This window comes from Galleria mellonella, unplaced genomic scaffold, assembly GCF_026898425.1.
Source record: "Galleria mellonella isolate WM207_F2 unplaced genomic scaffold, CSIRO_AGI_GalMel_v1 utg377, whole genome shotgun sequence".
NCBI lineage: Eukaryota > Metazoa > Arthropoda > Insecta > Lepidoptera > Pyralidae > Galleria > Galleria mellonella.
Window position 1 is genome coordinate 299,131 of NW_026442089.1, and position 23,971 is coordinate 323,101.

General features: G+C 38.1%; 1 protein-coding gene across 3 annotated transcripts in view; it reads left to right on the forward strand.

Moving 5' to 3' along the window:
- Positions 1 to 23,595, forward strand: part of LOC113518734 (cell adhesion molecule DSCAML1-like) — a 261,553-nt gene extending 237,958 nt beyond the window's left edge. For all 3 annotated transcript variants that reach the window (XM_052897623.1, XM_052897622.1, XM_052897624.1), the window contains 6 exons: positions 16,925 to 17,139; positions 18,145 to 18,280; positions 20,277 to 20,410; positions 22,019 to 22,218; positions 22,673 to 22,818; positions 23,358 to 23,595. In XM_052897623.1, the coding sequence (XP_052753583.1) occupies positions 16,925 to 17,139; positions 18,145 to 18,280; positions 20,277 to 20,410; positions 22,019 to 22,218; positions 22,673 to 22,818; positions 23,358 to 23,428 (902 nt within the window). In that variant the 3' untranslated portion in view covers positions 23,429 to 23,595. The remainder of the gene's footprint in view (positions 1 to 16,924; positions 17,140 to 18,144; positions 18,281 to 20,276; positions 20,411 to 22,018; positions 22,219 to 22,672; positions 22,819 to 23,357) is intronic.
- Positions 23,596 to 23,971: the final 376 nt, after the last annotated feature.

Here is a 23,971-nt window from a genome sequence, read left to right on the forward strand (position 1 = left end):
AATTAACCATGATAGTTTCCATGGGGAAACGCGAGGAGGTCGACCTGGTTGGGTATATTGCTAGCAATGGGATTCTCAGTCTCCATTACTAACAATCCCTTTCCCCCCATATAGTGTCTGGTTTATAGGGACGATTTTTATGGACTTTCACTACATTATTCTGAATATATGATTTTTTAACTGATAATGAATCACATTCGGAGTATAACTACGTCGTGAGGAGTCAACAGGACTTGAAGATTTCATGAAACTCCATACCATTCTTGATTTGTTTCCCTGACGTTTATTAACTTCACTTCGAGTACTAAATACGCCCTCTGTTAAAAGAATCATTTAACTTACAAAACTAACTGGCAAAATAAAACGACAAACGCGAACTAACAAAGCGTAACGTAAGAAAATTTAATTGCAAAGTGGGTTCAGCAGCTCGCAATCTCGCTCCGAACTTTACAGCTCTTCATTTCATTTGGCGTCGATTGGATTAAAAACAATCGAGTTCTTAACGAGATGAAACCAAGTGTCGTTTCGGGTTACAGGGGGCGCCACTGTAGGCGATAAGCGGTTGACCAAGCGGACAGAGGGAGACTTTGTACAAAAGTCGATTGCTTGGGTACCTCTATCCTATTCGTGTTTCATTGAAACATAGCCATGCAGTGATATTTGCATGACTATGTTTCGGTTTGAAGGGTGGGATATGACGTGAATTTACAGAGTACAGAGGAATAACACCTGAGTCCTCAGGAATGGCAACGCATGGGGGGTATCACGGGCGAAACAGTATACTCTGTTATGTCCATGGTACTGCTCATGTCTATAGGCGACGGTTACCACTTTCCATTAGGTGGGCCGTCAGGTTATTTGCCATTCTAAGTTGTATGAAAACAAAAAAAGAAAAGAGGTTTTAAACCGCTATATCGTCTTCGTATTCGGGTACAAGTATTGTTTTTTTATAGCAAACAGAGATCACTATATTGCTGCTGTACTAATCAAGTGATCGGAATATAGAACATATTCCGATCTATTTTAAACTTTCACGTTATTTAAAAATTAATAACAAACAGGACTTAATGCGATTTTAAAGTCTTTTGCAGGTAAATAGTACCTGCATACCTGCTTATAGTAATGCCGACGTTTCGACGTGCATTGCACCGCGTCAACGTACCTGTAAAGGCTTTTACATCGCATTAAGTCCCTATTGTGTATTTAAAATATATTCCGATCACCTAACCACCATCTTTACCTCACACACTTGACATGTCGTCATAGTCGTAGAATACTGACGGATCTGACGAATATTACATATATAGATCCATTAGTATTCTACGACTATGACGATATATTTCCAAATCGATACAACATTGTAACCTTCAAGAAAGCATATTCCTTTTTTAAAAGTCCAGCAGCAAACCTGCGAAGCCTCTGGCGTTGCGGATGTTCATATGCGGCATTAGTCATTTACCATCAGGTTAGTCGTATGCTCGTTTGCCCTATATGTTGTAATATAAAATATAATGTGTGTATACCAAATTTCATGATTGCTAAAGCCTTTAAGGCGTTAAAAGATAAGAAACAAACCCATTTCCTTATAAGTGAGAATGTAGGATACTTACGAAACATCCTGTCGTTTAACGGCTTGTTCAGAACTGAGCCTTTTTTGTGTTGTCATTTATTTAATAAATCGCCGCTTTCCCCGCTACAAGTGGGACCACAGCCCAACCGATCACGTAACAGATCAGCGAAATAGAAACGCCAATGAATTAAAGCATCGAATGCCTACCGACGATAATTGTTCATAGACGGGCCGGGGGCCATGTTGCCTTGGTAACAAAATCTTACATTAAACTGGTTTATATAGTGAAACCATTATATTTAAAGCTAGCTTGTTGCCCGCTGTTTTGTACGCATGCATTTTTTGAAGTAGGAAAACTGGTTTCATTACTGATAGATATCTTATTAAGACGAAACCTACATCGGGTGGGGGGAAAGGGTTTGTTAGTAATGAGGTCTAATAGCTCCGTTGCTAACAATTGACCCTCTCAGGTCGACCTCCACGCAGTTCCCCCTGGTAACCATAATGATTAATTCTTGTCGAGTTCATCATGATGGGCTAACTGGCCTGTTTTCATTCTCATCTATCACCCTTCACTGGTGCCCCGCCAGCGTATCCCGTTAGCGCAGGCGGGGTTACCATACCATTTTCACCCATCAAAAAAAAAATAATAAAGAATAAATATATATGTTGCAGTCAAAACACTTAACCAGTCAAAAGTACTATTGACTAGCAAAATCAGTCAAAAGTATTTTTGCCCAATGAAGCTGGTTAAAAGTACTTTTGACTGATTTTGCTAGTCAATAGTACTTAACTGGTTAAGTGTTTTGACTGCAACATATATCTATATTTATTCTTTATATATATATATTTACCAGAGGGACGTTTGCTTGGTTCTCTCTGTCCCATTCGTGATTTATTTATATATAAATATATACACAAAACCCAAGTATTTGTTAATAAGGAATCCTTCATAAAAATATATACAGGGCGACATTTGTTGGAACAATGTCTCAATTATCTCGGACAATACACGTCGGAACTGCGCCGCACGAACCACGGGGCGGAGTGTATTGTGGAATTATTCGTATATTTGTACGTTTTGTATAACAGGGGATCCATTGGACGTAATAGGTACAGCCTTTAGCCGACTGCGTATGGTAAGTAGGGTAATGGCTTTTGGGTAATTTTAAGAGCGTTCGATTCGTCATAATAGTGTCTGTGCTGTTAGTAATAAGGACTTGTGTTGACCCCATTACTAGCAATACCCTGTCAGGTCAACCTCCACGTGGTTACCCCTGGAAACTATCGTGGCTAATTCTAGTTGAATTCGTCAGGATGGGCTAACTGACCTGCTTTCATCTTCATCAGTCATCTATCACTGGTGCCCTGCCAGTGTATACCGATAGCACAGGCATGGTAACCCCGTTACCATACCATTTTCAACCATAAAAAAGAAACCATCCGCCAACCGTATCCATCAATCAATCAATCAAAGATCAATCCATATCTTTGTAAGAAAAAAAAGACAGGGCCTCGAACACCTCTGTTAAAAAACTTTCACACGCGCGTACCTCACAGGCGAGATTTTGAAAGGCGCTTAACATATATGAGGAATAAATCTCCAAAACATTCCTTCTTAAAACTAATTTACATCCAAACTATCGGTTTTTTAGTGAAATCTTAGAAATTACGGTTTTGTAGAGATTACAAAATTAAAAAAAAAAAGAAATCTAGAACATATTTCCCCGAATTTTGTTGCAATTTTTCCCTACCTTTAAGTAGGTCAAATTATCGTCTAGGACTATATCGTCAAAGACGGTTGACGGTATGCAGAAAAAAAAACACACGGTTGCCGGAGGACGAAAGACTGATACGTCATATCATTGATTCATCATCAATGATGAATCAATGATATGGTCTTCAGGAAAATAACATCCAGCCCACTAAAATGTAGGGCACGCTATCTATAGCCAAAATAGTGATTAATATTTCAAAAGGGCGATATAACCCGGCAACACTCTCCATTTGCAATTCCGATACATCGATAAGCAATCCGACACACCTCTGTTGCGACTGATCGACAATCACAGTTAATTAAACGATATCGCGAAACGGCTCCAAACTTCCACTCGTCTCTCAAAACGGTAGCCCTTTAATCTAACTTCATTTTGAGCGATATGTCTACTCTATTCCTAAAGGGTTAAAGTTTAGTTTGGGTTGCAATTGGTTAATTATAAACCCCGGGGTCACCGCCCATGCGTACGATGCAGTAATTATATTAATTCGAGTATGATTGAAGCATTTAAAGGACGAATCTAGAATAGATAGGATTGTTAGCAATGGAGTTTGACAGCCCCATTGCTAGCGATATACCTTATCAGGTCGACCTCCACGTGGTTCCCCTGGAAACCATCGTGAACAATTCTTGTTGAATTCGTCACGATGGGCTAACTGACCTGCTTCAGCCTCACCTACCATTCATTACTGGTGCCCCGCCGGTGTATACCGATAGCGCGGGTGGGGTTACTATTCCATTATCATCCATTAAAAGAATAGATATATACAATAGATACAAATCTTTTATTCATAATTATATATTCTTTATTGCACTTGTATGTTACATATAAAATAATATATTTATAAATGTTGTGAGCAAGGGAGGACTTATCTCTGACAGATATCTCTTCTAGTCAACCCAGTACAGTGAGAAAGCATTTCGTTAGCGGACAGCTGAAGTGCTACAACTATTAATACATAAACAAATATACAGTTAAAATAGAATATTAAAATATATAATAAAATATTACATAAATACATACACTATAAATACATACAATATCTACCTACTTATATAATAAATGTTAAAATAAATGAATATACTACATACATAATTTACAATATCAGAAATTCAGTTCAATATTCTAGTCAATTATGTCACACTCATTGCAAATTTGTTTTATTTTATTCTAATTTAGAGAACATAGCGTTTTATATATAATAATAATAAAAATGTTTAAAAGTAATATTAATGTAGAACTTTTTTTATACAACTTAGAATGGCAAACAAGCTGACGGCCCACCTGATGGAAAGTGGTAACCGTCGCCTATAGACATGAGCAGTACCATGAATATAATAGAGTATACTGTTTCGCCCATGATACCCCCATGCGTTGCCATTCCTAAGGACTCAGGTATTATTCCTCTGCACCCTGTAAATTCACTGCCATATCCCACCCTTCAAACTGAAACACAGCCATGCAAACACAACTGCTTCACGGTAGAAACACGAATGGGACAGAGGTGGCCAAGCAAACGACTTTTGTACAAAGTCTCCCTCTGGTTGTTGTCTGGGGTTATTTATTGATTCAAAACATAAATCCTTAAATTAGCACAAATTCAAATTCACTGCTAATATTACCGGGCCAGTGTAGCAACGATATTACAAAGAAAAGTTGGCGCAAATGGGAGAAACTCGAAACAAATCCGGTACATAATTTTTAACACGCAAACTTCGAACCGGGCCATAATAACTGGGCATAATTCATAAATACCCGCGCACCAGCGGTTGGGAAGAATAATATCAGCATCAGGAACGTGTGCGGAAATGAAGCCTGTAGTGAATTAAGTGAGTACAAATCAAATAATAATTAATAACGTAGCAATCGGTCATGTATACATATAAATAAAATTGGAGTGTCTGTTTGTAATATTGAAATAACCGTATATATATATATATATATATATATATATATATATATATATATATATATATATATATATATATATATATATATATATATATATATATATATATATATATATATAACATTTATTACAATTTTGTCTGTCTGTTCCGGCTAATCTCTAAAATGGCTGGACCAATTTTGACGGAACTTTTATTAGCAGGTAGCTGATGTAATAAGGAGTAACTTAGGCTATGTATATTTTAGAAATATTCTTTTATGTTAGAAAAATAATGTTGCAATATCCAAGTAATGTTGAGTACCGCGCGCAGCTCATGCGCATGGCAACAGCTATTGTATATAAAAAAAATATAACTTAATTTGGAATAAGTAAAAATAAAATGAAATTAAGTAGGTATCATAATAATAAAAAAAAAAATTAAAAAATTGACTGTTAGACGGAAGGAAGTTCGCCGGGTCAGCTAGTATTTTATAATCCCCGGGCACCAATTTCAGTCAATTGAGAACAATAATTTGTTCATCAAGGACGTATTCCAAAACTGCGCCTACAGTGATTTTTTTAATAAATGATACTGAAGTGGTAACCCTACCTGCGCTTATGGTATACGCTGGGGGAAAGAGATTATCAGTATTGGGATCTAATTGACCCATTGCTAGCAATACACTCTTTCAGGTCAACCTCTACGCGGTTCCCCTTGAAAACCATCGTGGTTAATCATAGTGGAATTCGTCACGATGGGCTAACTGACCTGCTTTCATCCTCACCTATCATCTATCACTGGTGCCCCGCCGGTGTATACCGATAGCGCAGGCGGGGTTACCTTTCCATTACCACCCATTAAAAAAAAAAACGGTATACGCTAACAGGGCATAAATGAAGGATGATAGGTGAGAATGAAAAAGCAGGACAGTTAGCTCATCTTGGTGAATACTACTGGCATTCAGCAGGATGGTTTCCAGGTCCAGGCCCATCCACCTGATAGGGTATATTGCTAGCAATGAGACTGGTAGTTCGCCTTACTAACAATCCCCTCCCCCACCTGCAGTGAATTAAGTTAGCATGGATCAAATGAAATGTCCCTAGCACTTCGAAGTATATAATTTTTGATTTTTTTTTTATACTACTTAGAATGGCAAACAAGCTGACGGCCCACCTGATGGAAAGTGGTATCCGTCGCCTATAGATCAGTAATCTTTATAGCCGTGTGGTCCCAGCATGGAACAGGTCACCTTTTCCTTTTCCGTGAGTGTCGTAAGAGCTGACTCAGGGAGGGCGAAGGATGGGCAGCAGAGTCCTTCTTAAAACATCTCCAAAGCCTAACTGCGGTTGCCAACCCGCCTACCAAACGTGGCAATTACTGACAAAACTCCCCCGAAAGGGGAGGCTTATGTTCAGCAGTGGACAGTTAACGGAAGTCAAGCGTTTGCTATTGCTAAAACAATTTAATTAAATTATCTATCTGTCTCTTAGCTCGCCCGCGGTAAAGGAAAGGGTGGCCCATTCTGTGCCAAGATTACACAACGGCGTTATTATTCATACATATACCATTTTATTTGTCTTGACTTGTAATAAAAATAATTAACGAGCGACATGTTGCCAAAAATGTAAATATTGCTCTTTGAACACCTGTGGCCCAGAATAATCTATTGTGCTTGGTTAACGAGAAAATCTTCAATTTGTCTGTAATTCTGGTGCCATTTTGACTTTCGAAGCAAAATCTGGTAGTAAACAATCGTGTCGTTATTGGTCGAGACGTCAAGGCGTTAAGGGGTAACAAATAACCAAAATACAGTTGTATCAAAAAAGTAACGATTTTAAAGCGTTTTTGTTTAAGTCAACTTAAAATTTATGTTGTTTTTCAAACATTTGTAATATTAGTAGAGATTTATTTATACCAGAGAGAGAGAGAGTTTATACAAAATTTGCCACATAGGGTACCTTTGACCTTTCTCACTCGAACTTCTATCGCGAAGCAACTGTGAAACTAAAACATAGTGTTTGCAGAGTATATTTTAGTTTGAAGAGTTCTTGTTTGAGTTTTAATTCGAAGTTGTTTTAAAGAGCATTGAAATTATATGCTATGGAGAATAGTATTTTCGAAAAAGGGATAAAAAGGTATCTTGGGGGTCGGTAACACGGGCATAATGCCCCTGGTGTTACAATCGTTCATATAGGCTACGGTAACATCTCAATGGTATAAACAAAATAAACATACCTAAGTCCTCAGGAATAGGAGAAAGTGATTGTTAGCAATGGAATTTGACAGCCCTATTGCTAGCAATATGCCTTATTAGGTTGACCTCCACACGGTTCCCCCTGGAAACCATCGTGAACAAAATTTGTTGAATTCGTCACGATGGGCTAACTGATCTATTTCATCCTCACTTATCATCCTTCACTGGTGCCCCGGCGGTATATACTGATAGGGTGGGTGGGGTTACCATTCCATTATCAACCATTAAAAAAAAAGTTCTCAGGAATAACAACGCATGAAGGGTATCATGGGCATCACAGTATACAAGCGACGGTTACTACTCTATCAGGCGGACGAACAGTTTGTTTGGCATTATGTTATGCCTCTCTTTTCATTTAAGAGTTTCCTCTTGTCGGTGCAACTAATTCATGCATCTTCTTCCAGCCAGCACTATCCCAGGCCATATCCTTGATCTCCCTATACGACATGACACCTAGTGTTTCCTTTATCTGTCCCATGTAGTTATTCCTCAGTCTTCCTCTTCCTCTTTTTTTCCCCCAATTTTTCCTTTTACCATCCTCTTAAAAAAATCGTCATGTCCCAGGTGGCCCAGCATTTTGCCTCTTCTATTCTCTTTAATGTAAACATCACATAAAAGCATAGGATTTGATTAAAATTGTTAAGTTTAAACAAACAAAATAATCGTGAGTAAACATAAAACTTCCACTATAAACGCTCTATTTAATATCGACGCTGTAAAACTTGACATGAATTCCAGCGTATTCCCGGGGAGCCAGTAAAAACACTAATATATTTATGCACGGACATAAAATTGTATATTGGACATAAATATTACATTGAACGTACTTGTGGATAGTTCGGATATCATTTTACCAATATTGTGGGGGAAACTCGACGCACCAATTTTATATTGGATTAATCTAGCTGGATTATGTTACAGAATTGGCATATATTTGAACAGTAGCTATATCTCGTAGCTTTACTCATGTGAGTTGGTGTATATAGTATCCTGTAGGGAAGAAAGGGATTATTGGCAATGGAGTTTGACAACCCCATTGCTAGCAATATGCCCTATTAGGTCGACCTTTACGTAGTTCCCCCTGGAAACCATCGTGAACAATTCTTGTTGAATTCGTCACGATGGGTAACTGACCCGCTTCATCCTTACCTATCATCCTTCACTGGTGCCCCGCCGGTGCATACCAATAGCACGGGTGGGGTTACCATTCCATTATCACCCATTAGAAAAAGTATCCTACGTTATATAGTACGTTGCTGTATGGTCCAGGTATGCCTGGACCATATTATTCTATGGAATAGGCCACCCCTTCCTTTCCCGTGGGTGTCGTATATAGTTGTGTTCTTTTTCATGTTTGTTACTTCATAACTCCATCAGTTATAAACCAATTTGTAAAAATAAAACAAATTATTCTATAGAAGTTGTATCAAAATCGGTTTAGTAATTTAGCTTTTATTAAAAATAACTGGTTTTACCACAAATAAAGCCAATTTCTTTTTGCGAAATACAAATATTTTTTTAACAAAATATTAAACAATTTTTATGTGACATTATTTTAAATACATACACTGAATCGACATTTCTCTCAACCCTGAGCCCTTGACTTGAAACATTTGCGCCATCAAACACTTTCGCTTGCAGCTAATGATGATAACAAATGTGGCACGGTGTACGGCGGAGCAGCGATGTATCGACTCCATTGAGATAATGGACGTCGCAATAACGGAATGGCTCGATAATGTTCCTTATATGTTGCTGGCTCTTACGCAAATGTGAACAAATTGCTGTATAATTCTTTTTCGGACTTCGTGTTACATTTCGAAATAAGAAGTGTCATACAGATGACAGATTCACCGTGTCGTCCCGGCATAGAATAGGCCACCTCTTCCTCTCCCGTGGATGTCGTAAGTTTCCAGGTTCAGGTCCATCCACCTGACAGGGTATATTGCTAGCCATGAAACTGGTAGTTCGCCTTACTGACAATCCCTTCCCTCCGCCTGCAGTGAATTAAGTGAGCATGGATCAAATGAAATGTCCCTAGCATTTCGAAGTATATAATTTTTGATCAGTAATCTTTATAGCCGTGTGGCCCTAGCATAGAACAGGCCACCATTTCCTTTCCCGTGGATGTCGTAAGAGGCGACAAAGGGAGGGCGAGGGATGGGCAGCACCGTCCTTCTTAAAACATCACTGAAAACTGTGGTTGCCAATCCGCCTGCCAAGTGTGGCAACTAGTGGTAAAAATTCTTCATATGGGAAAGGCCTATGTTCAGCAGTGGACACTTAACAGCTGATGGGATAGAAGCAAATTAAACGCCTGGTCTTCAATCTAGCATAATAAAGATTTCGCTGTTAAACAGAAATTTTAATTTTAAACATAGGTTTAGGGATCTCCGTAATGCTGTCTTAGAATCGACCCCAATGGCTCGTACTAGTTTTTTTTTTTTCTACAACTTAGAATGGCAAACAAGCTGACGGCCCACCTGATGGAAAGTGGTAACCGTCGTCTATAGACATGAGCAGTACCATAGACATAACAGAGTATATTATTTCGTCCACGATACCCCCCATGCGTTGCCATTCCTGAGGACTCAGGTGTTATTCCTCTGTACCCTGTACATTCACGCCATATTCCACCCTTCAAACCGAAACAAGTCCACGGGAATCAGCCAAAAAACACCACGGTTTAATTTAAAATCCTAATGCCCTCACGTTGAGACATACGACAATCAATTAGAATGTGGGCGTGCATAATCCGGCAGTCGTTAGTGGCTTACGGGGCTCTTGAGAAAACAGACGGCGGTGTGGTAGCCCTGAGACTAGGGCTGCCAATATACGTGTCTTATAAAAATATATTAAATACCTGCATTTATATAAAAACTCCTTAGATTATGTGGACAGAGTGTCTCTATAGAAATTCTTCAAGTAAAACGGGTCAAATTTTATATTTGTTTATGTATTCTAAACAATTGTAGGACTTTAGCCAATCCAATACAGTTAGAAAGCATGTCATTAGCGGGCAATGACATGCTTTTTAACTGTATTGGGTTGACTGGAAGAGATCTCTGTCAGAGATAAGTCCACTCTTGCTCACAATATTTATAAATGCATTAACTATGTAATATACAAGTGCAATAAAAAATATATACCAGAGGGAGACTTTGTACAAAAGTCGATTGCTTAAGTACGTCTGTCCCATTCGTGTTTCAACCGTAAAGCAGTTGTTTGCATGGCTGTGCTTTTGGTTTAAAGGGTGGGATATGGCGTAAATTTATAGGGTACAGAGGAATAACACCTGAGTCCTCAGGAATGGCAACGCATGTGTGTATCATGGGCGAAACAGTATGCTCTATTATGTCCATGGTACTGCTCATGTCTATAGGCGACGGTTGCCACGTTCCATCAGGTGAGCCATCAGCTTGTTTGCCATTCTAAGTTGTATATATATAGGTATATATATACATACTGTGCCGCCCATGATACATGTGTTATGCATCTGTACTTTATAATTCCGTTGCCATATCCCATACCCATAATGTCCTAAACGACTTAATTGGACATAAGATTAGGTAGAATTATTATTATTTGACCCAAATAAAGCCATAAGGAAATCGTTCAGTGGCAACCCTAGCTGGTGTGACCGCACTACCCTCGTCTAGAACATGGCATATAACACACGAATTAGGTTAATAATGGGTTCATCAAAGTACGTTGGTTAGGTGCTTATATGTTAGTAGATAAACCGTTTACATAATAACCACGGGATATATTATTTGAACTTAATTTTTATCTAATTCTATTAAATTTATTTATTCTAATACTATAAAGAAGAAATATATGATTTAATTGTATGTTTGTAATGAATAAACACGAAAACTAATGAACAGATTTAAAAAGTAAATTATAAAATAGTTTTTCTTTTTTTATACCACAAAGATGGCAAACAGGCATACAGCCCGTCTGATGGTAAACGTTCACTGTAGCCTATGGACGCCTGCAACACTAGAAGTGTCAATTGCATATTAGCAGAGGGAGACTTTGTACAAAAGTCGATTGCTTGCATACCTCTGTCCCATTCGTGTATCAACCGTAAAACAGTTGTGTTTGCATGGCTGTGTTTCAGTATAAAGGGTGGGATATGACGTGAATTTACTGGGTACAGAGGAATAACACCTGAGTTCAGTCAGAAATGGCAAAGCATGGGGGTATCATGGGCGAAACAGTATACTCTGTTATGTCCATAGTACTGCTCATGTCTATAGACTACGGTTACCATTTTCCATCAGGTGGGCCATCAGGTTGTTTGCCATTTTTAGTTGTATAAAAAAATATGCCAACTCTGAAGGTTTTAATATACTATTTTTGAAAAACCCCATACTGTAGTCTCTAGGGAAAACCTCAAAAGATGAAAGAAAGAGGTTTCTTCAGGGTCGGTAACGCGCGCGTAATGCCTGTTATTGCAGGCGTTCATAGGCTACGGTAACCACTTCCCATCAGGTGGGACGCATGCTTGTTTCCTACCTCAACTGATTAAAAAATAAAACTAGCGAGTAATATATGGACTATGTATTTATTATTTATGTACGTACGTAGGACCCAACGACCAATTATAATTATGGTATCAAATGGTACCAAGGTATCAAAAATTTGCGTATTAAAGTCACTATTTGACTATTATAAAGAAAAAGAGAGAGAGAGAGAAAGAGAGAGAGAGAGAGAGACAGAAAGAGAGAGAGATGTGTTAATAAGCACAAAAAAAAATTATGAGAGCAGCACCATCGAACTCAGCTAGTGAAAAAATAACGCAGAAACCTTTAATATGTACAAGTCATTAAATCATGTTTTAACGTAAAATTAAAACTTCTCAACTCCTTCTTAGATTTCAAAAGGAAATCAGAAAGTGACCTTTCAACTTTTAAACAAGTAACTTATGTCGGTAAGGGTCGCCCTAGACGGACGTATGTCGACCAATTAGGCGACGTGCTGAAGAAGAGCCGAATTAAAAGTACCCGTAACCGGCGAGCGTGTATGAAAAGATTGATGAATGTGGAGGAAGCGAAAGAGGTATGTTTGAATCGAAGCATTTGGCGTTCCATTGTTTCTGCCTACCCTAATAGGAGACAGGCATGACAGATATGTATGTATGTATGTAACTTATACAAAATATTAGGAAATTAAAAATATGAAATATATTTAAATTGCAAATTATATGTGTTCATCAAGTCAGTCGTTAACTGTCCACTACTGAACGTAAGCCTCCCCCTTGAGGGGTTTGCCAGTAGTTGCCACGCTTGGCAGGCGGATTGGCAACCTCGGTCAGGCTTTAGAGATGTTTTAGGAGGGACGCTGCTGCCCATCCTTCGCCATTCTTTAGTCGACTCTTATGACACCCACAGGAAAGGAAGGAGTGGCCTATTCTATGCCAGAACCATACGGCAAGACCCATGTTTAAGGTAAAGCAAAAGAACTTTTTGGTAAAGCAGAAGCCATAATTAAATGACTCCGAAAAAACCATTCCGTCTAATTTTTTAGGGCCTTTTAAGGTAGGGCATTGCCTCTTAATACGTAACGGTCATGCGGGGTAACCATTACATTATTATGATATACATACATACATATCTGTCACGCCTGTCTCCCATTAGGGTAGGCAGAAACAATGGAACGCCAAATGATTCGATTCCTATAATATTTAAAAATAAAAATGAGTTTCTCGATACTAATGATCTTTCCCCCCCAAATATTCAATTTAAATTCTTACATACCTATCTTATATAAAGTACGTAAAACAAATCTCTCCATCATCAGATGACGGGCGAGCAGGTGTACCCGCGGCAGTGATTAGTGGCCCCGACCTCGTCGGACCCGGGACGCGACCCGGGACTTACCTGTGTCACTCCAAATATTGTTGCCGTCACAAACATGAATTTGAAGTTGAACTTGCTACTTTTAATGTATTTCTAAATGTAATTAAATGATGGCGGTTACTAGAGAGTGCGACACATACGCACATAGATAGTAATATAAGTATGTGAATGTGTGTGTGTGTGTGTGTGTGTGTGTGTGTGTGTGTGTGTGTGTGTGTGTGTGTGTGTGTGTGTGTGTGTGTGTGTGTGTGTGTGTGTGTGTGTGTGTGTGTGTGTGTGTGTGTGTGTGTGTGTGTGTGTGTGTGTGTGTGTGTGTGTGTGTGTGTGTGCGTGTGCAAGTGCGGGCGTGCGTGCGTACGTGCGTGCGTGCGTGCGTATGTGTGTGTGTGTGAGTGTAGTGTGTGTGCTTTAATGATTTTTAAAGAAGATACATCAGTAGTAGTATAATAGACTATATAGACTACGGTACGGTACGGTATAATAGACGATATGGACTAAATAGGCTACGGTAATCACTTACCATCAGACGCGACGTATGCTTGATTGCCAACTCAGTGGTATAAAAAAACTGAAACTTTAATAAACTAAAACAACAAACATTTTTAATGAATGTAGTCAATCTTTGCTCTCTGTACTACAACAATTGTATAATAATTTTAAGATGTACTATTGGTAATCACTAATATTTAATAAATAAAAATTCATTGGTTCACACATTCATTTATTCACGATATTCCTTCACGCTAATCTCCGAAACCTCTTAACCGATTTTAATAAAATTTTATTCATATTACCTCCTCTAAATTGAGAGATTTTATATTAAAAAATAAAAAAAGCGTATCCGTACAAAATAATTTTTCCCTCAAATCAACAAAGTGTAAATTTAGATCGTCTCTAATTTTGTTATAGATCAATTTATAAGCAGAAATCTTTCTTGCTCGAAGTACTTAACTAACTTAAACTTCCAAATTAGGTACAAGTTTCCTCCTATTACCTACGAAATATCCACTTTAAAAGTTTCAATACTTAATTAGATCATCAAAAATTTAAAGTACTCGTAGCCAACCCATAAAGTTGAAACTTATGACGTGTCTAAGTTATATATCATATATTCTTTATTGCACTAAAACATACAGTAACAACAATAAGTTAATAACAATGTTAGCAAAGTCGAACTTATCTCTAAAAGAGATTTCTTCCAGTCAACCTAACGCAGTGGCATAGTAGTTAGTTAGTTAGTTAGTTTTTTTTTATTCGATGAAAATGGAATGATAACCCCACCTGCGCTAACGGGATTTTTCACCATCGTACAACCCGCCATAAACTAAAATTTCATTCCAACCATGTGGACGAGTGGCGGTCCTACACCGTGCGTTTTTCAAGGCACTTTCTCCCACGCACAACCACTCTTTGGAATCAACTTCCAGCAGCAGTATTTCCGAACCGATACGACAACATAACCTTCAAGAAAAGAGCATATTCCTTTTTAAAAGGCCGGCAGCACACCTGCAATGCCGTAGGTGTTGTGGGTGACCATGGGCGGCGGTAGTCACTTACCATCAGGTGAGCCGCATGCTCGTTTGCCCGCTGTGTTGTAAAAAAAAAAGATACGCTGACGGGGCACCAGTGAATGGTGATCGATGAGGATGAAAACAGGCCAGTTAGCCCATCATGATGAATTCATCTGGAATTAATCATGATAGTTTCCAGGGGGAGCCGCGAGGAGGTCGACCTGGTTGGGTTCTAAGTTAGTAGTTGTTTAAATAGTTTATTTTGGTTGTGTAACGAAATGAGTCTGGAAGTTGTGGGTGATACGAAATGAAGCCTATCAGTTATGAAGAAATAAAACTTGTTAGCGATATAACATTGGTCAGGCAGACACTCGTATCTCGTGTGGATATCAGATGCTCTGCAATTTTTTCTTTTTTTTTTATACAACTTAGAATGGCAAACAAGCTGACGGCCCACCTGATGGAAAGTGGTAACCGTCGCCTGTAGACATGAGCAGTATCATGGACATAACAGAGTATACTGTTTCGCCCATGATACCCCCCATTGCTTGGCCATTCCTGAGGACTCAGGTGTTATTCCTCTGTACCCAGTAAATTCACGCCATATCCCACCCTTCAAACCGAAACACAGCCATGCAAACACAACTGCTTCACGGTTGAAACACGAATGGAACAGAGGTACCCAAGCAATCGACTTTTGTACAAAGTCTCCCTCTGGTAATTCTTAATTTCAATTATTATTTTTGGTGATATAATGAAATTTCATCATCTTCATCAATTTAGCCATTACCCGTCCACTGCTGGACATAAGCCTCCTCTATAGATTGCCACAAGGAACGGTCCTGAGGTACCTGCATCCATTGACTCCCTGCAATGCATTACATGTCGTCACTCCATCTAGTGGGGGATCGTCCTACACTATATTTTCCCATACGGGATCGCCACTCAAGAACCTTTCTACACTATGAGTTCTCGATTCTTCGAGCTATGTGACCAGCCCATTGCCACTTCAGCTTGCTTATCCTTCGGGCTACTTTGGTTCTTTTGCGGATATCCTCGTTTCGGATTCTATCACGCAAAGAGACCCCGAGCATAGCCCTCTCCATAGCCCGCTGAGTAATTTTAAGCTAAAAATAAAACATAAAAAAATTGATTTATACTGAATTATAATATAGACGTATAGGTCCCGGCATTGAATTGGTGACCCTTCCTTTCTCGAGGGTGTTGTAAGAGGCGACTAAAAGACCTTAGGATGGAGGGATGAGCAGCAGCGTCCCTCTTAAAACATCGCCAAAAGCCAAACAGCGGTTAAAAAGCTGCCTGCTAAGTGTGGCAACTACTGGTAAACCCTCTTTATAGGGGAGGCCATGTACAGCAAAAGACAGATAATGGCTAATTCATTCATTCATTCATAATGTAGGTAAATAAAGCATATAATACATAATAATATGAGATAATAGGTGAGAACGAAAGCAAGTCAATTAGCCCATCGTGACGAATTCCACAAAAAATAATCGCGACTGTTTCTAAATGGAACCTAATAGGGTATATATGCTAGTACTGAAGCTGTTAGATTTTATTACTAACAATCCCTTTCCCCCAAATGAGTAACGGTTTTCCATCCACGCCTTCATATCTTGTTATCATTTTTCAGATACCCGACGGAGCCATTTTATTTCTTTAGAATTTGTACGTAAAAAAACTGATTTCAACTATGTGTACCTGGGGGGAAAGGGATTGTTAGTAATGAAGACTGAGAATCCCATTGCTAACAATATACCCAACCAGGTCGACCTCCTCGCGGTTCCCCCTGGAAACTATCATGGTTAATTCCTGATGAATTCATCATGATGGGCTAACTGGCCTGTTTTCATTCTCATCTATCACCCTTCACTGGTGCTCCGCCGGCGTATTCCGTTAGCGTAGGCGGGGTTACCATACTATTTTCATCCATAAAAAAAAAACTATGTGTACCTTATCACCTATTTTGTCTTCTTAGATACCTGCATCTTTATATTTTATCACTTTTATTTATAAGTTATTTATTCTTTGTTCCAGGCGGAGTGTGGTCACTGCGGAATCTTTCGATCTCAGTGCCCAGGGCGGTTCTCGCTGGTGAAGGCCAGTCAGCAGTTCTGGAATGTTCCTACGACCTGGAAGGAGCTCCGTTATATTCCATACGATGGTACAAATCTGAGACAGAGTTTTACAGATATGTACCGAGAGAGATGCCGCCGTCCATGGTATTCCCTTTGCCTGGAGCTTCAGTTGATGTAAGTATATATATTTATTTCGCTACAATGGGCAGTTGACAAAGACGTTAATTTTGAGGTACCATTCACTGGACATAAAATTATATTTAGATAGTTTGTCAAAACTATTATGGTATAAAGCACTGAGAATCAAATATACGTCAGTTTTGACGCAACTATATATAAAAAAAAAATTCTTGTACATCTTGTACTTATCATTTCGCTCTATATTTTTTTTTTGATGGATAAAAATGGTATGGTTACTCTGCCTGCGCTAACGGTATACGCTGGCGGAGCACCAGTGAAGGATGATAGATGAGAATGAAAACAAGCCAGTTAGCCCATCATGATGAATTCATCAGGAATTAACCATGATAGTTTCCAGGGGGAACCGCGAGGAGGTCGACCTGGTTGGGTATATTGCTAGCAATGGGATTATCACTCTCCATTCCCCTTCCCTCCCCTCCATTTCGCTCTATCGACATTTCAATTTTAGAAATAAAAAAATCGTTTACTATGCCTCTAATTACCCCACCTAGGGTAATTATCGTAGGTGTCATAAGCTTTACCTATAAGTAAGAAACTATAAATATTAAGTTACTGTTTATAGGCTAAGCTGCCTCTCCAGGAAACAGCACAGTAGTTAATGATCAAAATTCAAATTTTAATTATTTCATCTTAGGTTAAAAGCCTCTTAAATCTTCACCTATACATACGTTGAACGTCAATATTTTACTCTTCGGGCTCCTTCAAATAGAAATATTGCAAGCAAGTTGATTGACGGTTAATCTCAATAAACTAAATTAAGAATTTCATTTTAAACAAGCTTCAGCCCGCGATTTTGATCGCGTAATCCATATATACGTATTCACCGACTGGAATAGTAAGTATCCTATATTTTTCTTCATGCCATGTAGAACGTGCATTCCAAATTTCTTAGTGAATGATCAAGCCGTTAAGGCGCTAAAAAGTAACAAACCCACTAACTTGCTTATTTATAAGTATTATTATGTAATCGATTGACAGTTGGCGCAATCAGACCGCAACCAAGTTCGAATAGTGAATATGAACCGTCGTCTGAGCGGCGACTACCAGTGCGAGGTGTCAGCGGACGCGCCCCTCTTCCACACCGATATACGATCAGCGCCGCTCACTGTTGTTGGTAAGTGGATGTGATCAAAATGATCAATTATCAAAGAGCAATGTAGGATTCATGGCCTATGGATAGCCGTATGGTTCCGGCATAGGCTACCCCTTCCTTTGGCGTGAGTGTCGTAAGTCCCTTAGTCGCCTACTAAGGGAGGGCATGGGATGGACAGCAGCGTCCCTTTTAAAACATATCTAAAGCCTAATTGCGGTTACCAACCTGCCTACCAAGCGTGGCAACTACTGGCAAAACCCCCCAAGGGGGAGGCTTATGTTCAGCAGTGGACAGTTAAAGGCTGATGTGACGATGATGAATATGGCATCCATGCTGAGTACATTGCAACTACTGTGGTGACATTAGTAAGCAATGTGATGATAAAGTTTGGACAATTAAGGATTGTAGTGGCCCATGACCCCATTTACGCAAAGCAGTTGCTTTGCTTCGGGTACGTTCCCGGGCCAAATTTGAAAACGATCTCTTCTGAATTGGTTCGGATTTGATTGTTTAGGGTTGTGCCTCTAGAGGTTGGTTACCTGGTTTCTCAAAACATAAATCTTAGCTCGACCACGTGATTGGTGAACTAGTAGCGGCGAGAGGAGGATTTTTTATAAGTCATTTGTGGGGAATCCCTTCTAAGAACTTAAGACGTAATTGGAACTTGCAATATTATTATATTTTTTTGCATATAAGCCGTCAATCTCCGACTGCCATTTTGTTCATGCACGTTTTGCATTGCGAACGCAATTTACCTGTATAAGGCAGCATCTGTCAAATTATTAGGTCGCTGCTCAGAGCCCAGTGCTGACAATTCGGCATCCAAATTAGAAAATTGTTTCGGAATTAAACAAAATACTCGTAATTCTAATTAAATAACCATCATTGGTGTGGAATACGGTTTTACTTTGTAAACTTAGAAATTAGTATTCAGGCCTGTGTTGTACAATAAAGCGTATACAAAACCCACCTGGTAATTTACACGTTAACAAAAATATACGGGGCTTGTAATGAAAACAATGTCAATTAATATGAGTATAAAGGTTAGCATACGTGTTTATATAAACTTTTCATTATTTGCATAAACAAGGAACGTTTGTACATATATATATTTTTTTTATTTTCACAAAAAATAAAAAGTTATTTATTTTTTAAACTTTCTTTTCAATATTGTTCATTTATTGTTTATTGAACAAATATTAGAATAATGATAAAAAGACTAGGCTTCGCTTGTAACTTCGTATGCTTAGATTTTGGAAGTGCGTAACCACATCTAAATGGTGTATTAATATTAAAACTGCAACTGATTTATTTTTTGAGTTTTTTTAATTAATAATAATAATGGTGAACTTTATTTCCTTAAACAATTTTTATTTATACATACCTACATTCCTTAAACAACTTTTATTTATACTTGTACTCAAGTACAAGTGCATAAAAATAGACAGCAAATAAATCTCAAATTTGAATGGAACATAATTTGAAATATTTGAACAATACTTTTTCATTTTTTTTTAATTTTAATTTCTTTTTGTGTTATTTAAAAGATAAAAATCCAATTATCTTACGTTATTAGTTTGCACTAACAGGAAAATAGGGAGGGACGGTACGTCAGAATAAAGCCAGACCAGTTATTTTGTTAAGAGAAATTCATCAGAAATTAATCACGAGGATTTTCAGAGGACTACGTGGAGATCGTCTCAATAGGTTATGTTATTAACTGTGGGGTTTATTATCTTTATCGCCAATAATCCTTTCCTCGTAGTACCAAATTTCTAGTACGTTTTTACTTCAGTTGTGTTTTCCGGTAATTCCCACAAGAATGGTTCACGGACGAAAATGTTTGTTTACACCCAGTTTGTCTCTGTCGTGTTTTATGTTAAATTTTAATTGAAATATTGCTGTTAATAATGACATTCCACCTCTAATATATATGACGTATCCCAGTTAATAACAGGAAAATACACAGAGGCAATTAATATGTAATATATTAATAATTTATTTGATCCCCTAACAGATCCGCCGTTCCGAGCCCCGCATATTTCAATTTCGAGAGATAGTTACGCGCGAGGCGACGTGCTCCGCGCAAATTGCTCGGTCGACGAGGCGTATCCAGCACCGAACATTACCTGGATTATTGACGATCACAAGGTAATTGTGAAATATTTGTTTTCTTACTAGTTCTATCATCTAGCGCTGCTTGCGTGAGTTAAGAGAACAAATTTCCTGTGCTACTTAACGTGGTCTTTTTGTATATTGAATTGAATTCAAACCGATTTAGTAGCAATTGATTAACGCTCACTACTGCTCATTTTAATTAATAATTCTAATAGAAGAGTATTATAAAAATAGAGTAATTGCGAAATAAAATAATAGATTACCTTCTTTTTGTAAATAAATTAGAACAACAAAATAACTGATTGCCTAACTTTTTTTATATCACTAATGTGGCAAACAAGGATAACCCGTCTGATGATAAACGGTCACTGTAGCCTATGAATGCCTGCAATACTAGGGGGTATCACGTGTACTTTACTAACCCTGAAGAACCTTAATGTACTCTATTTGAAAAACCCCATACTGTAGTCTCTAGGGGAAACCTCGGCAGGAAGCTCATTTCACAGCCTGAGCGTACGCGGGAGAAAATTTCGGAAAAAATAACCGAAAAACAAAATGGTAAAACTCGCCTATAGGTGTGTATAACAAAATGGACTTTACCATTCCTGAGAATGCAGGTATTATTTCTGTGTAGTCAGTAATTTTTTTTTCATTTAGATTCATGGGTGAGATTACAACACAGCAATGCAACTGATCTAGCAGGACAGAGTTTTCTATCCCTGTAGATAACTTTTGTTCAAAAACTCCTTCTAATAACTATCCTGTAGTTTATTATAGAACTCCCACAATTAAGACGAATCTAATAATAACCCATTTGCCTATTAAAATCCACCAAACCATACGAATCATGTCGAAAAACATTGCCCTACTTTCTTCTAGGCATTGGGCAAAAGTATTCGCTGCATAAAAGTTCCCCCTTCAAAGAACTTATCGTTTCGTCGAGCGAAGCTGAAAACAATATGCCATTATTCATGGATTTTTGTTCATTAGTGAGATGCTATAACTTTGTTTTTCTTTGTTTGTGGACTAAATATGGAACCGTTGTGAAGAAACTCGAGTTGTTACTGGCGAATTCTTTATTTTCTCAGCGTATTCACAATCGGATTTTGATGCCGTTCGCAACCATTTTAGAATAAAGCATTTCTACTAACATAACATCTTTCTTTATGCAGCTAGAAATGGTAAATAATGTAGTGAATCTTTTGATGGAAAGTGGTAACCATCGCCTACATTCATGAAAATAACCTTAAATATCATAGAATTCCCTGTGACGCCCATCCTGAGAATTATGATGTTATATGGTGTAATCCGTACCCTGTAATTTTACTGCCCTTCAAATCAATACATAGTACAACAATACATGCTTCATAGGCGAAATACGAGTAGAACAAACCCAAGTAGATATATTTTATACAAAGTCTTTTCTTTGGACTTGTTATTTTTGGTGTATCCAAAAACATACTTGTAAATCGGATCTTTTAAAATCAAAAATGAAAAAGTTTACGCAGTACCTCTACTATTATAAGCTAGTTATAAGCTATGGTAAACCTCTTACTATCAGATGAACTGCATGGTTGTTTGTTATACAAATGCTATAGAAAAACAATCTTACGTTTATTTAAAACAGTATTATTTTCGCAGGTTGCCGAAACAATATCGTGGCGTGCTTCGGATATAGACTTCAAAGAGCGTGCAGCGTTTAGCCAGCTTGAGATCACTATCTTAGAAGCGGAGCACTATCGGATGGGTATCACGTATACCAGCTCTAACCTGAACAAGGTGTACCACGATCACTACATCTACGACAAGGATATGAACAAAGAGGACCGGGAAATATTAAGGTAGTAAAAGAACTAATGGAGACTTATACGTGAATTGATATAGGAAATCCCAAAATGGGTTCACCTGTAAATAGACTCAGTCCAGAATAAACAAAAATTTAAGTTGTACAAAACGATAAATAGATACGTTTTTCAATATTATCTCACACATCCCAATCATCATCATTTCGTGTTGGCTGTGTTTCGGTTTGAAGGGTGGGATATGGCGTGAATTTACTGGGTACAGAGGAAAAACACTTAAGTCCTCAGGAATGGCAACGCGTGGGGGGTATCATGGGCGAAACAGTACACTCTGTTATGTCCATGGTACTGCTCATGTCTATAGGCGACGGTTACCACTTTCCATCAGGTGGACCGTCAGCTTGTTTGCCTTTCCTTATTCTTTTTATATGTAATCTCTTTTCATGGTTATGTGCTACAGGTAGAAATTAGTAATTAATCTTTCAATCATCAGGTATACCGTTGTGCCACCGACGAGTGGCCAGTTCTCGCTGAGCTGTGTTGCGACAATTTATGACATCTATGCGAGGAAGAGCGAACCCCTGTACATCAAGGAGGATGCTCCCCTCCCTGCTTCGGTCACTGGAGAGGATTCATCAGGTATTTAACAAATAAATTTCTACCTGTGAATCCGTCCACAATACTAGGAGGTTGATAATCGTTATAAGAAATGGCATATCCCTATGTTTCAAATAGTATGTAGTAGAAATTTCAAATTGATGCTATAAATATTTTGAGAAACATTTAAACAAAACCTTCTCCTGTAAAATATGCAAAATGGCGGTTACGGTATCTTCTTCCTGAAAAGGCTCGATATAACAAATTTATTGCCTATTAAATAGGTTATGAAAGCACTGAGAGCTAAAAAATAAACTTATTTTCATATTTATAATATTAATAAAGATTACGTACAAAAAAAAAATACTGTTGAAATAAAGGCATGCCCATTTGATGAATTAAAATTGTATTAAGTTTCCAAAATATTGTACAAGTGAGCCACATCTTGCTAGTTCATATCCGGCTCGAAGGACTACGGAGACCACTTATAGAAAGTCTCTCTTTGGTATTGTTATTTTTATGTACAATACAATAATTTTTGATACTCCGAAATGAATCCTTAATTTTTTTTTTATTCATAGGCGTATCAGCTGTGTGCAACGCTGCGCTGATCGTCCTCTGCGCCTGCGCATCTCTCCTGCCCTCGTTATGATCGCGCGCGGGTCCGCGCACGCGCCCCGTTTCAATTAAACTCGCATAAGAAACTGAATGTTGTGATAGACATTAATATATAGTCAGGATATTTGTATTAATGTAAGTTATACTTATTTCAATGTTACAAATTACTTATATGTGAATATGTAAATAAAGCCATTAGTTACCGAATTGTTGGTTTTTATTTTTTTTGGAGTAAGACTGGGTGATTGGATTCATAATATAAAAATTGTTAATTGCATATCTATGAATGCATATCCAACATCATCTCTTCATAAATATGATGATAAAATACGATTGTCTGAACTGTTCTAGGTGATTTTGGTTCCGATGATTGGATCCGATCCGATGATGATGCATTTAATAATTTACACGGAAAACTTACTGAAGGTTACGTATTAAATTTATTTATTTACATTACACCTTATGAAAATACATACATACATACATATCTGTCACGCCTGTCTCCCATTAGGGTAGGCAGAAACAATGGAACGCCAAATGCTTCGATTCAAACAAACCTCTTTCGCTTCCTCCACAT